The 18,863-nt window shown below is 32.4% G+C and overlaps 1 protein-coding gene across 2 annotated transcripts in view; it reads right to left on the bottom strand.

Annotated features, from left to right (window-relative positions):
* LRP1B (LDL receptor related protein 1B) overlaps positions 1-18,863 on the bottom strand; it is a 1,880,289-nt gene that overhangs the window by 239,586 nt on the left and 1,621,840 nt on the right. For both annotated transcript variants that reach the window (XM_088022156.1, XM_088022157.1), the window contains 3 exons: positions 13,992-14,114; positions 11,702-11,883; positions 987-1,186 (listed from right to left, as the gene is read on the bottom strand). In XM_088022156.1, coding sequence (XP_087878282.1) covers positions 987-1,186; positions 11,702-11,883; positions 13,992-14,114 — 505 coding nt within the window. The remainder of the gene's footprint in view (positions 1-986; positions 1,187-11,701; positions 11,884-13,991; positions 14,115-18,863) is intronic.

Raw genomic sequence — 18,863 nt, 5'->3', positions numbered from 1 at the left:
ACTCTCCTTGGGCATGTCCTTCTCCATTGCTCTTTTGAAATCCCTCATCCTCACCTCTTCTCCTCTCAGACTTCTCCCTCCTCTCTAATTCTACTGTCACTTCCCTCATATCCAATTGCTTCATTCATTTGTCTTATATTTAGAGTTTTTTAATCTACTCAGAGTTATAAAAAATAGAAAATTAAAGTATCTGTAGAATTTTACATTTGTTGATATTCAAATAATCTCCTGAATGTTACCGTAATTTGAAAGCTGTTTTCCACGTTAACTTTGGTGGCCACTGTTGATTAGATAACAATAAATTTAGTCGTGTGTGCAGTATAATTGATAATTTTTGAACAATATTATGTCACTGTCTTTAAAGAACTGTACTTTTACTTAGTATTTTTTTAAGATTTTATTTATTTATTTGACAGAAAGAGACACAGCGAGAGAGGGAACACAAGCAGAGGGAGTGGGAGGGGGAGAAGCAGACATCCCGCCAAACAGGGAGCCTGATGTTGGGCTCGATACCAGGACTCTGGGATCATGACCTGAGCCGAAGGCAGATGCTTAACGATTGAGTCACCCAGGCGCCCCACTTGGTATTTTTTTTAAATAAAAATAAGTCCTACCAGTGCAATGATAACCTTATTTTTATAAGCATGTAACCTTCTGTTTCAATTCAGTTAGGATGTAACTAAGAAAAACATTGTTCAATTACTATAAAAACTATTTAGAAACATACAATTAGAGAAAATAATGTCAAAATGATTTTTATACATGATTACAGAAGTTCTGAATAAATATGCCTAATTCTTATTTACCAATATTGTTATAAAGGAGTATAATAGTGTAATCTTAAATTATAAAATGTATTTGAGAGAAATTATATATGACAAATACATATGTGTACATATTTTCTTTTTTTTAAGAATGTACATATTTTCTAAATGAATAATTTATGCACTGTTAAAATACTGAGTCATTGGTGCTGCTGGACCAACCTTTGTGTCTATGAGATCCATCCATGTTGCTAAATTCAATGTGATTTTCATCAGCCCAGTAGAGTCTATGGTTGACATAATCTATTGTTAGTGCCATGGGTCTAGAAATCTTGGTTTCTATGACAACACTCTGATTGGTTCCATCCATTCCAACACGTCCAATGTGAGGATACTCACAGCAGTCAATCCAATACAAATACCTAGGAAAGAAAATCAATAGCCATTTTGTTTACACTCAGGGAGTGAAACATCGCACAATATTTCACTTATTTACTCAGCTATTCCCCAAATTAATTCATTGTATCTCTCTGAATTGTAACTTCTAAGAAGCATATTTTAAATGCAAGGTTTTCTTATGATTTTTATTAAACATATAGCATACTTTGAAATATCCATATAATTTTAAATATGTTTCCTTTAGCACACAAACCCATATATAGAACATATATTATTTCTATAAGCGTTCACAAATTATAGATCCCTAAAACTAACAGAGGTAAGCCTTCAAGCTGCATCTGTAATGTTGGAGGAATAAAACTATCCACATATATATATTTTTTTCTTTTGGGTTTATTACCGATGAAAATTTCAAAATGATTCATGGAGGAGTACATTATATTTGCCTGAATCTGCATTGTTCAATGGGGTAACCTTTAGCCAATTGTGACTCTTAACATTTAAATTAATTAAAATCATATAAAATTAAGTGAACTGGATTGTTCCTCAGTCATACTAGCCACATTTCAAGTACCCAATAACCATTTGTCACGTGGCTACCATATCCAACAGCATAGATACAGAGCACTTCCATCACCACAGAAAGTTCTATTGGACAGCACTGATTTCAATTATGTTATTAGAAGTTCTAGAGTAAGGTGTTTCAGACAGTATTTAAAAAAATACAATAAAAGGAAGAAAGTTATATTGGTACTAAAACTAACTGAGTTAAACATAAATATTGTGCCCTGGTAAAATATAAATAATGTATAAGTGACAGAAATTACTGAGATATTTCTATTTAATTAAACCATTTATTTTTTTCTCATAGTAGAAAAAGTCACTTTATCTTGTTGACTATGTTTCTTTCTCTATATAATTCAAGATTTGAGTTAGAGGATCGTTAATGTCCTTTTCACAGTCCAACACTAAAACTGAAACTTATTAACCCAATTAGTTTCCCCAGATCCATTCTTTTCTTTTTAGTAAGTATAAAATCACTGACAATTAGTTCTTCGTATTTGGAAGATGTGTAATTAAAATAATATGGTATGAAAATTATTCTATATGGTTTATAACTGGCATATTTGGTTTAAAATCAAAATGTTCCGGGCGCCTGGGTGGCTCAGTTGGTTAAGCGACTGCCTTCGGCTCAGGTCATGATCCTGGAGTCCCTGGATCGAGTCCCACATCAGGCTCCCTGCTCAGCAGGGAGTCTGCTTCTCCCTCTGACCCTCTTCCCTCTCGTGCTCTCTATCTCTCATTCTCTCTCTCTCAAATAAATAAATAAAATCTTTAAAAAAAAATAAAATCAAAATGTTCCTTAAAGAAAAATTTTCCTCATACATTCTGATAGTGATAATTATGTTTAGACATTTTAACCACACAGTATGAAAGAAATAATAGATTTGAAGAAAACCATTTATCAAATACTGGGCTAACATAATAATCATTGTAAGAAATATGTGCATTTTTGTGCTGACAATCATTTTCTGGGGTTCCGCAATAAAGGCAGGGGATAGCAGATTATAAAGATACTTTTAAAAGTTCTTTACTACCGAAAATATCATTAAGAGTTCTAATTTTGCACAGCACTTAAAGTAAGGAATATGTATCTGATAAGGACTAAACAAAAGGTAGACAATTGCAAGCAAGATTCAAAGAGAGCTCTGAGAGTGAGAATTTAAAAACAAATTTGAGTCTGGAAATACAACAGTCAAGTTTGCATAGAGCAATACTGGACTTGCTGTCCAGTGCTTATGTATATCTATGGTAGTTCTGAACAAATTTAAAAATTTTACATCACCAGATAGTAAGAGATACCAAGCCTTTTAGAAATTGATTAAATGTACTGTTTCTTTAAATCTTGAATTATTTTAAGTTATTTAAATCTTGAATTATTATATTTTTATTTTGAAAGCAAACATATGTCAACAAAATACATCTAGAAAAACACAATCTATTCTTTTCTAGTAAATTTATGGAAGTGCACCTTGCTGTCTATACTAGAGATAATGGAAGTATATATAGATAAAAAGGAAAAAAATGAATCAGAAAGAAGTAAAAATGCAAAGATAGTTTATCTCATTGAAATCAGAACATTCCTCCTTGGCTTACTGACTGGAAGTCTTGGGAACACTAACATAGCAATATTTTTCCCTGATAGATGATATCATATATATGCCAGCTTCTCTCACACAGGTCAGATACGACCAAATATATTTGGGCTTCTATACAACCAAGACGTTTTTGAGAAGTGAATATAAACAAATAAAAACTTAAAGTAGTATTTCAATAACATTCTGTACCATTACAAAGTATATGTCCAATTTGGCTTAATTAGAGGCAGTATTCATATTTATATACATGCACTTGAACTTGCAATTCAAACATCCCAAAAGTAAAAAAAAAAAGTTTTCTCCATCAAATGTTATCAATAAAATATTGCAAATTATTGGATGTGAATAATAATGTTTCTGGAGTCATTAAGTAAATTATGAATTCCAAATGGTCTGACATCCATATAACAGCAATTTAAAATTTTTATCTATAATCTGAACTTTTTTTTTTTTGGCTGGTCCTATCACCATCTTGAGCCAAGATATCAAGAACAGGAAGAACAGATTTCATGGAGTCTGACATCTGTTACATCATTCCCAGAAAGCTCACTAAGAGTTTTGAAATCCTGTCCTTGCCATACAAGCTCTCCTTAAAAAAGGCACAAACATACTTCTCCCAATTACTCCCCACCATTAAAAAATGTGTCACTTCAGCTCTATTTGCAGTATTTACAGTCCCACATTTTCACTTCTGTGCTTCCATGAATCACTGGAAGAGATCATTCCTCTTCAATTACATAGATCTTTTCATATAGACATAATTCACTTTGCCTCTCCATTCTCCACAAATTCTTCCCTGATCACATTTTTCCAGATAGGTTTCAAGATTAAACATATTTGAGAAGTGCTTTCTTTAACAAAATAAGCATCATCTTTTTTTAATTATTATTGTAAAAGCCTTTAATAGGCTTTAATACGACACGGTGTTTCTCTCAGAGGGAGGTATGGTGTCCCTTTCTTTATCACAGAATCTTGGGTGATAGCATTTATTTTCCTAGGGTAGTTCACAGGAAACACACTTTGGGAAACTGTGCTTTAGCTCTTTCTGGTCTACAGAATTACTTTTCTTTATTGCATGTGTAATTGAACAACACATATGTTGTGAACAGAGGAACCCACAAAGCACTAATGATGTAGATTCTCAGGCCTCATATTCAAAGAACCTACCTTGATTAACTCAGCTGGTATAACAACTCTAACAAGCCCCAGAGCCATTCTTAAGTAGATTGAGAACCGTATTTTGAAACAATAATTTTTTGAGGCCATATACCAGATACTCCTTAGAACTGGGAACACAGAGGTAAACAGATACAATTTTTACCTTTAAAGATCTCTCAGTGAATGCAATAGAGGCGGATGTAAAACAAATGGAAAAAAAAAGTATTATGATAAAACTACTTTACTATGGAGGCACAAAAGAAGGAATGATAAATTTACTAGATGGAAGAAAGCATGAAAGAAATATTGTGCTCACTAATAGTTCTTTCAACATAAATGCTATCTTCATAGCTACCTTATAAAGGTAAGAATAACTCTTATCTCCTTCAGATATTACAACAGAATATAATTTAAATGAAGATTTTAATGTGTAACAGGTCTTAAAGATCATGTGGCCTAAGACCTTCATTCTACTGATAAACTGAGACCATATAAGATTATGTGTGTTGTCATAATCTATTATGATAGTGATACAGTTGGACAAGGGCTCAGGTCTCTAGATTAATAGACTACTTTTTCTTTAAGTCACTCTATGTAGAGCCTTAAGGAAATGAGCTCTAGAAACAGATTAATCAGGTTCAAATTTCGGGTCCATCTATAACTAGCTGTGTGAATCTGGCCAATTAGGCTCTTTGAGCCTGTGTTTACTCACATGTTGAAGAGAATAATAATAGTTCTTCCTCATAAGATCACCATGAGGATTAAATGATAGACTATAGGGAAGAAATTTAGAACATTGATAAATGGAATAAAAGTTTACCAAATATTAACTATTACTTTTTATCTGTACTAGATGTAATATATATTTCATATATATGTGTACACTCCCCCTATATATATATTGGTTTAGTAATACCCACCTAATAGGTGACCTGTTGCATCTGGATTGTGTGTATAGTATTATATAATTTGTCTGGACTTTTTTTTAAAGATTTTATTTATTTATTTGACAAAGACAGAGAGAGAGCACAAGCAGGGGGAGTGGCAGGCAGAGGGAGAAGTAGGCCTCCCGCTGAGCAGGGAGCCCGATGTGGGACTCGATCCCAAAACCCCAGGATCATGACCTGAGCCGAAGGCAGACGCTTAACCAACTGAGCCACCCAGGTGTCCCTAATTTGTCTGGATTGTGTGTTTTATTACATGATTTGTCTATTTAAGTACTCATCAACCAAAAGAATATTATGAAAATATTCTATTGCTTTGAAAAAAAGTATAGTTTAACTCTTTTCAGGTATGAATGAATCTTCATAGACACCAGATTTCTCTCTCCTTATGGGTACCCACATTTTGATGCCAAATTTCATTTCCTTTTCCATACTTAAACCTCATTACCATACATTTTTTCCAAATTTTTCAATAAGTCTGTACCAGACATTCTGGTAATTTTAACATCTGAAATTCAACTTCTTAAAAACTACCTAAGTATGAAATTTGCTGTAAATAATTAAAGCTGAAAAATGAAAACTTCAGTGAAAATGTCAAAAGTGGAGTTCTAAATTTCATCCATATAATATGTAATGTTTACCTAAGATCACGTCTGAAAAACTTCAGCTCCAAATAATATCTATTCTGTAAGTTATAACAAAGTGTGAACATAGAAAACAATGTTTACTGTAACCATAACAATAGGCTTCTGTGGTTCCTGAGGATGTCTTTTATAGTTTAGTATAATATACTATATTTCTTTAAAAAATTAAAATAGAAATCTGCTCTCAGGTTTTACTATTTTTTTCTGAATTCAGGAAATATACTCAGCAACATTTCTTCCAACTGCAATTATTTCTGATTTTGAATTATAAATAAATTCTTCATATTCATTCCCTATATGTTTTTGACTAAGTATGGGAATATAGGTTTAAAAATTGATAAAGGATTTTTTATGTGACTGTTTATTTTAATAAAATATTTCTACTTTCCCACAGAAATCAGAAACTGAGTTTTAATTCCTGGTATGCCTTTCATTCCCTCACGACAAAAGTTCCCTTATGACTTTTCTCCTTGAAACATGCGGGTTATTTACATACTGATGTATTGGCTTGGGCGATGATGCAGGTACAATGTGCCTGTAACTATAACCCCATTTGCTGTGTACATCCAGTTGCCCATTTATTATTTCCTTTTGCAGTGAAGTTAACAATCTCTGTGTTCGGCACAACCAGTGATCAAGACATGGCCTTTTTGCTAAAGAACTCACTTTCTAGATGGAGAGAAAGACATTAATAGTCATATGTACACCTGAAACTAATCTAATGTTTTATGTCAATTATACCTCAAAAAATAAAAATTTAAAAAATTAAAAAGTCATGTAATGGTGTGTGTTCAATATGTGGGGACTTCTTAGGCACAGCTGGGGAATGTTTCACAGAGGAAGTGATATTTTCTGCTGTTCTTGGAAAAATGGGAAGTTGTTGCAACCAGAGGAAAATCAGAAGGGCATTCTAGGAAGAAAGAATGACTTGAGGAAAATACAGAAGTATAAAATTTGTCTTTTTCAAATTCATCTGCATTATCATTATCCATATTGGCAATAATGGACACAGATACTGAGTTTTATATGAGTCCTTCAATATATTTTCATTAAAATATATTTATAATTCAAAATAGCACCTAGTATTATTTTCTTGTGGTATTGCTAACATACTATTAGAAAAGGAATCCAAACAAAAATATTCTTAATAAGGCATGCTTGTAATGATTTTATTTGTTTCCAAAAAAAACTCATATCTACATTTAAAATTTAAAATTTTGTAAAGAGGCTAATTATTAAAATGGAAGAAACTATAGTTTTGTCTTTATATGTTTGTTTTCTTATTCCTGTTTGTATAGCTCTTGAAAAACATGCTCATGATCCAACATTATTTTGTTACTGAAAATTCTAATGTGATATAATAGGAAAAGTATGGGACCAAAGGTTGAAAATTGGGTTAAATCCCCAACTTAATATCTTACTACATAAATGATCCTGAGAAAATCAGTTGGCCATTTTGAGGCTGAATCTTCTTTTCTGTACTTTAAGGATAATAGTGAAAAAATAATATCTTTCTTACAGACTCGGAAAACAAGCAACTAAAGTGATAAAATTCAGTCACAGTTTTCAAATTCATAGAATTCTAGAGAAGCGGTTAGTTATCTTCATTATCATTATTATAACAGGGGAACTCCAATCCCAATAGGTTTACAAACTGATCATCTCCCTTTCTTATCTCTGCCCCTTTCTTGTATTCCTCATATTCTAGGGAAATATTCCTCTATTTACCTGTTTGCCTGAGCCAGAAGTCTTAATAAGGTTTGGTTTGCTGTTGTTATTGTTGTGGTGTGTTGCATTTTTATCCCTAGGTTTTTTTTTTGCTCTGCAAAGAGGTCTGGCATCAAAGTTTCACAAATGTGTATACTTAAATTTTTCCAATCATGAGTTCTCTCAATTCCTTGAATGTGCCGTGCTCTCCTATGCATCTTTGCTTTCCCACAGAGCTTGTTCTTTTTGCCTGAAATACCTCCTGCTCTGAAGAGGACTGCATCAACTGGCTAATTCTTACTCTATCAGTCTTGTCCAGGAAGCTGACTCTGATTCTAGTTGAGATAGAAACATTTTCAATTTTCTTTTTTTTCTATTTTTGACTTTTTTTATTATGTTAATCACCATATTACATTACATTACATTACATTACATCATTAGTTTCTGATGTAGTGTTCCATGATTCATTGTTTGTGCATAACACCCAGTGCTCCACGCAGAACGTGCCCTCTTTAATACCCATCACCAGGCTAACCCATCCCCCACCCCCATCCCCTCTAGAACCCTCAGTTTGTTTCTCAGAGTCCATAGTCTCTCATGGTTTGTCTCCCCCTCCGATTTCCCCCCATTCATTCTTCCCCTCCTGCTATCTTCTTCTTCTTCTTTTTTTTTTTTAACATATAATGTATTATTCGTTTCAGAGGTACAGGTCTGTGATTCAAGTCTTGCACAATTCACAGCACTCACCATAGCACATACCCTCCTCAATGTCTATCACCCAGCCACCCCATCCCTCCTACCCCCCACCACCCCAGCAACCCTCAATTTGTTTCCTGAGATTAAGAATTCCTCATATCACTGAGGTCATATGATACATGTCTTTCTCTGATTGACTTTTTTCTATTTTAATAAGTTATTGCATTGTATTTTAATTATTTACTCATATGCTTACCCAATGAACTGTGAAATACCTAGAGATCGGACTGTGCCTTTTATTTTATGCTCCTACCTAGAACAGTGACTGATAGACACTAAATGCTAAATAAATATGAGCTGAATAAATGAATAATTTTCTATTAACCAGTCATAGCACACATTTACTTTATTGTCTGTCATAATGTTCTTTTGTTATGTGATTGCTTGAAATAACATATTAATCATCCAATAAAAGATAAAATTATACTCAGTCTGGCTTTAACATTATATTTTCTATTCTACTTTAAAATGCATAGATATATACATATATATATTCTGCATAAACAACAACTTTTATAAACATTGATGTAAATAATAGTAACTGCCCAAAATTTATGATAAATTAGAACAGTATTTCCCAAACTAAACCAGATAACAGAACGATTGGGATAATCGAATCTCAGCTGAATTTAAATGTAACAAACAGGAAGATGATCAGTCTACATGTATCTTCTTTACCACTCTTAGTAACCACCATATGAAATTGATACTGTGACAATTGGGATACAATTATTAAAAGACAGAAAGGACCTGTAAGCTACCTCCTAAAAATTTATCTGCTTTATTATATTAGTCCAGTGATCTTTATCCTCCTTTAAACAAACCCTTGCGGGTGCCTGGGTGGCTCAGATGGTTAAGCGTCTGCCTTCGGCTCAGGTCATGATCCCAGAGTCCTGGGATCGAGTCCCACATCGGGCTCCGTGCTCCTTGGGAGCCTGCTTCTCCTTCTGCCTCTCTCTCTCTCTCCCTCTCTCTGTCTCTCATAAATAAATAAAAAATAAAAAAAATCTTAAAAAAAAATAAAAACAAACCCTTGCCTTATCACTCACTAAATATCAGGACAGAAATCACACTCCTTAAGGAAATGGGGATCAGTCATATTGGCAAATTCAAAACTTATGTAAACTGCAATGTTAATCTGATGTGGAAGGATTCAAGGACATTTTTATCACATAATCTTATAATTTAAGCTGATTTTTTTAAGCAGGATTACACAATATTTTAGACAGTCATGGAATTTTCACCCTGAAGCTCATCTCATAAAAACTAAAATCCAGGTTGCCCTATTGTCTCACTCTGGGGAACAAGAGAAACATGTACAAAAAAGTGTCATTAAATTTTATCTGCTAAAATAGGTGGCTTTAATTGTTACATAAAAATATCCAATTTTTATCTGTTTTTTTTGGTTATAATATGGCAGATCTATATCATAAAATATTATTCAAAATGGAAATCAAGGGAGTCTTTCATAGCATTTACAATAATTTAGTACTTCACTATTTTAACTGACACTTTTGATGGATGGGTTTATATTAATGATAACTTAAGGCTGTTTTCAGTTTACAGGGTAATAATACCTGTAACCCAGGAGAAATAAAACTTAAAGTTAGACTCAGCTGTGTTACTAGGCAAGGACACAGTTTTGTTTTATAACTAGTAAATTCCACAAGACTATTATGATCTATAGATAATGTTTGTCTGTTTAATATGAAGCATCCTGAAGAGTATAAAATGAAAAGCTAAGCCAGCCATAATTGGGTTTCAAAGAAAAGTACAATGGTTTGAACACACTAAAATAAATATCTTCTGATAAATTTCTGAAGGAATTAAAATATTCACATTCTTATGAATGAATGATGATAATAGTCAAACTTAGTACATCTGGCCATTATTTCCTGAAACATATTAAAAACAAACTCTCTTGTGACTCTGTTTCAATTAAAATAGAATTGACACTCTTTTGAATCTTTTGTTACTATGGTAAAGAAAATACTTTAAAAGGTAACAAAATGGTTATATAATTATATGAACATATAAAAGTTAAAAGTTGCACATTACCTTGGAAACAGAAAAGTATTTACAGTACAAGTCTTCTCCTATTAGATACTGCTTTTACCCAAAGTAATGTTTAAAATTAAGCTATAAAATATTGAGTGGTATGATCACATTGCCAATTATATACATAAGAGACCAAAAAAACATATATACAACATATTAGCAAGAAGCGAAGTCTAACTGTTGTATATGATAAGATAAAAGCAATGATTTCATGAAACATATTAAGTGAAATTAATTTACACAGCAAAAAATTTAGAGCACTACTGTTATCATAATACTTGTTACTGTGAATGTGTCCTATTTTAAAAAATCAAATTTTCTCTAAATTTGTTATTTTAACAAGCATGTTGAGTAGGTTGAACTTCTACAGAGATCATTTTGGAGTATGTAATCATGCTAAATTATACTGAAAAAAAAAAAGAAAGGCATGCCTCTCTACCAAAACAACATAATTAAAAGTGAATGGTAACGGTCCTAATCTATAGAACTTTAGCAGCCATAAATCTGACTTTGACACCTAAGCACTGACACCTTATTATGTGTTCTTCCCTCATCTGGAATCTGCAGCCTGATGTCCTTAATCCTTACCATGACTTGTGCTCCTTTCTTACAACGAAATGCACCTGAAACACAGCTCCAATATGAATCTTTCTCGATATTTCCACTTTGCTATCCCTTTGGAATGCATGGATATTGCACCTTGTTATTTATTATCCATGGATACTACTTATGTCTCTTGCCCTAAAGTGATACAGGAATTATATAACCCATATTTGTGACCCATCACAATCGCTACCTTTCCTCCAAGATTTAAAGGCATTAAAATCAGAGAAATCTGTACATTTTATTTATTTCCACTACATTTATAAATTGGTTAGAAAAACAGTTGCGCTTAAAACTTTAAAATACTTGCTGCAAAATCTCATCATTTTAAATGTTTTTCTTTTTCACCATGATAGTCACATTTCTATTTTTGACTTCCCAATAAGAATGTCTACACATTACACTTTATATTGGTTTTCATGTTAAAACCTACAGAATGGGAATTACCACATTGAATGTAATCCACAGCTTCAATCTCTAATTTAAGATTTTCAATGTTTGTTACAAACCCAGCTCGAGGATCCAAAGACAGGTCCCGGGGGAACTTCAGCCTTTTGCTAACAAGTATAGTAGGATATAAGCCATTGAGTTTGGATACTTCAATGATCCTTTTTTCTGTGTCAGACCAATAGAGGTTTTTTCCAATCCAATCAACAGCAAGTGCATTGGGGACAGCTGTGTTATGCACTACCTAACAAAATAATAATTTAAAAAGTTAACAATGTAAATACCTAGTTTAAGAACTCAGCAATTGCTTCTTGATTTTTTACAGAGATTATAGAATTCTACTTAAACATTAGAAATGGAATCTAGATAAGCATAAAACATAGAACAAATTTACCCTAATAAAATTACTTGGTTGTGATGCAAGAAATTACCATATCTGTAATCAGGTCCCTAAAAATGACATATGGGCTTAAGAAGTAAACACCAAAATAAAAAGCTGTTGGGCAGCTACAAAGTTGTTGATGACATTTTTGTTATAGCTTACCTGTCTTCTAAAAATTGGGGGCAGAAATTCTATCACACACAAAAATACAGAATTATTGATATTATTTATCTTTAACAGGTTTTGGGGGAGATAGCATTCTCCACTCTCCCAGCTGCTCTTGCCCTATTTAAATTATCTACTAGAACAAGAGAAAAAAATACAAGTAAGAACATACATTATTTTAACCTAACCAAAGGAAGTGAAATTCACACAACTCCTGCACTTGATTCTAACCCATGTCAATATCAGCTATAATAAGGGCATAAACTTTGTATGTACAAATATGAAGCATATAAAATAACCAAAGATTCTATATGACTGCTATTTCTGAGTTCTCAGTGCTTTGGGGATTATGTGAAAGGAGAAACTGAAACTTGGGGCTATATATAGAACCCAATAGTTAGAGACAAGAAAACAATAATGAAAGTTTATAGTTATCCTTTCCCTAATGTCATCAATAGTAAAGATACCATATATATATCTATATATATATAGATATATATATCTATATATAAAGATACCATATATATATATATGACTACATGAGCATTTTCAGCAACTAATAGTATCAACCTACTGTATTGAATTGTAAGATATATTTTCTTCTTTCTCCTAAATTCCACTTTTAAAAAGTTGGCATGGCTGACAATTTACATGAAAATCAGTGAATTAGTGATCTCAATAGAAATATGATTCATTCTGTGACCCAATTACAACATGATTTAAAGTAGTAATGGGCTAGTAGTCCCAAGGAGGTAGATAATTAATCCTTTAAAATATTAAAATATATTCAAAAAATATAAAAGTAACCAAAAATTTAAATGTCTTGTAAAAAAAATGACCAAGTTTGGTAATGTTACTTTTACAGTTTTTATATAAATAGCCAAAGAATTAAAAAAGACAAAATTCATCTGCTTCTTTGTTCTATAAATATACTGATATTTTGTTTATAAATTATCAGCTCATACATAAATACATAAAGTCTATACATAGATACAATCACACTGGTCATCTTGGCATTGCATATACACATTTCACGATTTCATTAATATTTTCAAAAATGATTGTTCCCACTAAAAATTTCTGTATGATATTATAGAAGGTTACAAAAAAAGTTAAAGTAATTGAAGTTTCCATGTACTTGAATTTAAATGTCTTTATATTTTGTTGCATATATGCAGAGCAGTTTATTTTATTTTATTTTTCAAATAATTTTATTTTAAAACTCAAGATAACACAGTGCTCACTTCAGCAGAACATAAAACTCAAGATAACTCAGAAATAGTGCCAAGTAGCTCATATCTAGAATGTGACATGTATTTAATTATTCTGTCTGATCAGAACATTCATGATTTTACAGAAATGCATTCAATTATTTCCATGTATAGGAGGTTAATTTTAATAGTGCTATAATTTCAATCTAGAGTCCAGTAATTAATATTTTCAATTATAGATTCTCAGACTCAACTTTCCCTTTTATATAAATTAACACAATTGCAAGTCAGGCACTAATCATTCAAGTCGAAATCATCTCTCACATTTTCTAGGGCTGTGAATAAAGTTCTGAATTTTATTTACCCAATTTGATTCTTATCTTATTGCAAGTAATAGTGTTATAATGATACAGATGGATTAAAAAACCCCATATTTCATATTTTAAGTATGCATTAATCACTGTACAAATGTGAAATTCAAATCAACCTAATACATCCTATGAGTTGTATCATTACCAGCAAACAACATTTTCTATTCAAGTCAGCTATACCAATAAAATATCCAATAATCCCATCATTGTAACAGGTAGTTACCTTAATATCACTTCCATTTAAACACATTCTATTTATGCGGCTGCCATTGGGTCGGCTAGAATCAATCCAATAGATGAATTCTTCTCTGTAATCAAAATCTATAGCAATAACATTGTTTAATCCCTAAAAATAAAAAAAGGAAAAGTATGAATAATAGGTAATAGGAATTATTTTAAAATGTTTTGCAAATTCATAAGAATCACTGTCTCCTTTTGACCCTAAATAGTTATAGTTATTACAACAAAGAGCATTTGTGACCAATTCTTTTAAACGCATTTTATGTTTACATCTTCTCTGTACCATACATTTAAGATGTTGCATAATTTATTTGAAAATATTTTTCCATGTTGGTTACAAACATTTTGGACTGCTTATAGATAAAGATGTAAGTAAATAGCCAGTATTGTGGGTGAAAAAAAAATCTGCTTTTAGGGAGATAAAGTGAAAGACTCTCACTTTAGGTTAATGTTAAAAAGTACAAATTTACTGTCATTATTATCTGTTCTGTAGAGTAACCAAAAAAGAGCATATATCTAAATTGGAAAGGCTGACGATCCCTGAAGATTGAAGATGAGCTCTGGATAGCCATCTGATGAAAGTCAGAAAAGAAGGTTTAGAATCTACTTTGGCCAAAATCATTTGTCTCAACAAGATAAATGAGCTGCCTTGTTTTGTTTCTTCTTGCTTGCAAGGGCCCTCCAGCCAACATAATGCCATATTAGAATTTAAAGGTTATAATCTTAGGTGAGTATTTGACCAAAGAGGAACTGGGTGGGCAATATCTTTTTATTCCACATTGAAATACGAGGAAATGCCTGCCTTCAGACTCATGTCTTTTCTGAAGTTAACAAAACTAAACATGAATCCAACTGAAAGGTTTCCGAATACCACAGTTCTTTGGTTTGATAGGTATGTATTTTGTCGGATTTGATTTAAGAACTGTACATTAGGATCTGGGAATCTTTTTAGGTGCTAAATTGTTCAAATGATTGCTGAGGGGTTAATTTAATTTTGACCTTTCATTAGGACTCATAGATTTACTACCCCAATGGACTAACAAAACTTGGATTCGGATTTTAATTGTGTTAACTCATTTTAAGGATTGGATAATTTATTAATATATAAATTTTAGGTATTAAAAAATAATTGACACTATAGACATTTGGCAAAGCCCTAAGATCTCATCGCCATATCTTTATATCTGTTGGAAACTGGCTTATATCTATATTTAACCTAAAATTGTAGTAAGTCTCAAATTGTTTTAGGGGTCATTTATGAGTAGCTATAGTCCTATGGGTAAGGATTAGCACCTTCAGGGAGATGGGCTGTTTTGTTTGGTTAGAGGGGGAGGGAAAAGAAGGATGATAATTACCACATCTGGGTTCAGTTTCCAGATCTATTCCCCAAATTTAAAATTAGATATAATGCCTCTGCATTAGATTTATAAACTCTTTTATAAGACTCAGGATGAGGCTAAATTATTACTGTTCATATTTTATTTCTTTCCAATGATCTAGAAGACTAAGGATGGCCTAGTTATAGAAGCAATTCAGAGAAGGTTCTGGCAAATACTGACTTTTTTTCTTCTATCATCAGGGCTAAATTCTAATGGTGATGCATTAAAATCATAGGTTCAAATCTTATGTTTTTAGTTGGCTTAACGTGAACGATCTCTGTTCTCAGCCCCAGACTATTAAGTTAACCTGAAATAGCCTGACTCCTTGGAACTGCCTGCCATTGGTCATAAATAAGAGACATAAGTAAACATGACTGTGTGTAAATCCCTCACTACACCCGGATGCATAAACACAAGTATACTTCTTACTGACATTACTAATCAAAAATAATGACCATAAATGCTTAAAAAAATCAGTCACAGAATCAAAAGATTTGTTAAATATTCATTCACAAGTTAAAAACTGGAGGACTCCTTAACTAAATGTACTTCATCATACATATCTAGGAAATTGTCTATGCAAAATCAATCAAAGTTTTAAAATACAAATTGAGTATAGTCCAAGTTCTGTAGAGAGTTTAATAAATTCACTCCAACAGTAGTTTGTAATATCCTTTCTGTTCAAATGCTTTTAACAGCAGAGGAGTAAAGTAAATGTATTAGGGTTCTGTGATGGCCTGCAATTCAGATGGATGAATTAGAGCTTTATAGAGAAAAGCTGGAGAGAATCTTGTCACTAACTTTAGGAAAGATTTACCCAATCATGACAGAATTATCTGATTCCTTTCTTTACAATAATCAATTTAGATAATGAAAATCCAATTCCAAATATAGCAATTCAACTATAATAAATTAAAGCTATAAATGCAGAGGAATGGAAGCTCTGAATTCTGACATTTCTATCTAACCAAGCTGGTCATTTTTCTACATCTTTACCCTTAATCGCCCCAGAAAACTTTGCAATTCTCTCTTTGCAGAATCATATGCAAGGAACATTAAAACAGCCAAGGGCATAGGCAAAATAATGTCTAAACACTAGAGTCATCCCAGTGGTTTTAGAGCTGAAAATTGGTTTCATCAAAATCCTATTTGCTTCTTCCATTTCTATAGCTGAAGATTTGCACCCTTTGGTTCAAGATGATTAATTTAGGAAATTGTGTTTTGTTTCTCTATGCAATTTTACTGGAATAAAAGGCACTGCTAGGACTGAATTGGATAACATTAGAAAGCCACTTGATTAATGCACCTAAATTAATAAAATTAATACTTAATTAATGCATTTCACTTCCCAAATCCATGTTATTAAAGTACATTTTCTTTATGCATGTGGTGTAAGAATTTAAGTTACAGCTGGCCTAGCTACCACTATGTTTTAGAATACATAGGGTAAAAAATAATCTATCAGCTGTTATACTTTTTCACTGTAATGCTTCATGAGATTGTACAGACTTCAACAAAGAGAATAAAATTCAAGATATTATGGTAAATTGTTCTTCCTAATCCCCTACACAAAAATATTCCTCCCAAATTTAAGGCAAGGATGTCTTTTCACTTATTTTGACTGAGAGAAAATATGGGGAGATAATTACTTCCGTTTTTTACTTCATTCTGCACATGTAGACAGAAATCTCTGAGGAAAAAAAAACAAAAAAACAGAAACTGTTTCTCTGCCTAGGACTCCTTGAAAATTCCTATAATGCTATAATGAAATGTAGTTAAAAATATCTTCCCTGACAGAAATGATATATTCCAAACAGACTGCAGGCAAAACTGGATGTAAGTGTTGTGTCTAGTTTCTTGGGTGTCTATTTCCTTACTCAGTGGTCACATTAATAAATGCTTTCCAATGACACAGATGTTCACAGTCCTCATGAGCTTCCTCTTTTTTCTCACTCCCTCTTCATTTTCATAAACACTACACTAAGAAAACTATCTGAAAGTCATCCCCCACTTAGGTACTAGTGATTGGCAATAGTCGAAAATGATACCAGGAAAGAAGTGCTATCTGAACATGTCATTAAAGCGGTCTGGACGTATGAAATAGACTTAAATGATGCATACAGGAAAAAATCATTTTCCTCCATTAAGAACAATCTCCGATAACATATTAGCCATAAAAACAACAAAAGGGATACCAGCAGAAATGTCCTGAGTCACAGAGTTGGAAAATAAAGCAAGGAGATGTCATTGAAGCTCGGTTATGGTCTTCATGAAGTCAATAAATATTGTTGCTATTTTAGTTATTAGTTCAACTGAGCTTATACACAGTGTCCTAAAGAGAGAACTTTCTCCCTTTCTGATAGCAGAGTCTAAAAGGAAGAAATGCTAAACAAATAAACAAATACAACCTAGTAAAGAGAAAATAAGCATGTTCCTTTTCCAGATACCATACGAGGAAATCATGGCTGGCACATTCAACTTTGACAGCATAGAGAGGCCTACAGGGGGTATGGAGACCTACTCCAAAAGAAAAAGACAATTTTCAGTATTTTGTAACTTTGTTTATAAGCTTAAAATTAGACTACACAGAAAAAAAGAATTAAGTTAAATAATGTAGAAAACCATTTGGGCCGCAAACATTTTTCACATTTATATATGCTAAAATTTTTTCCCTGGAGTTATTTCTCTTATATTATTACTCATTATTATTCTTATATTATTCATCTCTTAAAGAGATAATAGTCTAACTCATATTTTAAATCGATTTGTTTAGTTTTTATAAACAACATGAAAATATTTCCATTTTTTCCCAATCTCTGCAGGGTTCACAATTAGGGATGCCTCTCAGTAATGGTGCAGTGAATGTTGGTGGCACATTCTAATCTCAAGAGCAAGAATCTAAACCTCACAGACATTCATGAAGAAGTGTATGTGTGGCAAGCACACGGGAAGTCTGACGACTCCAGTGAATCCGAGAGCGTTGACCACTATGTCAAAGTGTCAACTGCTACACAGTTTGGATTGTGGGCGTTCAAGGATGTGAGCCCAACAGTGCTGTACCTGCCTATTTTTTTTTTTTTTTTTTAGGAATAGCCTGAAATCTGGATTTTCATGGGAACTTTTCATTTTCAATCTGTGACTTAGAGGAAAACTGAAAAATCTGTCAGGGAGAGTCAGTATCCCAGTTGCTAATGAATATTTACACTTAAAATGAAACTAAATTCTTAAGAAAAATGAATGAAACTGACAATGGCAATGGAGGAATCCATCAGTAGGTGGCAAAAATAGTTTTAGTTACATAGGTATTCTTTATGCTGCTGAAAAATCATCACATGAATGGCCTAAGCTTATGCCTAATGCTAGCACAAACATACTACAAGAACAAGAAATGTCCTTAGTTTTGGCACACTTGTTCTAGACTGTGTTTTCACCTATTTATGTCACTATTATATGGTTTAGTGCAAAAAGACATTTGC

Source organism: Eumetopias jubatus, unplaced genomic scaffold (assembly GCF_037043125.1).
Source record: "Eumetopias jubatus isolate StellerSeaLion01/CBP00866 unplaced genomic scaffold, mEumJub1_p1.0 scaffold_3, whole genome shotgun sequence".
In the NCBI taxonomy this organism is placed as follows: Eukaryota; Metazoa; Chordata; class Mammalia; order Carnivora; family Otariidae; genus Eumetopias; species Eumetopias jubatus.
Note: the sequence above shows the minus strand (reverse complement) of the source record. Positions and strands in the feature narration are given on the sequence as shown.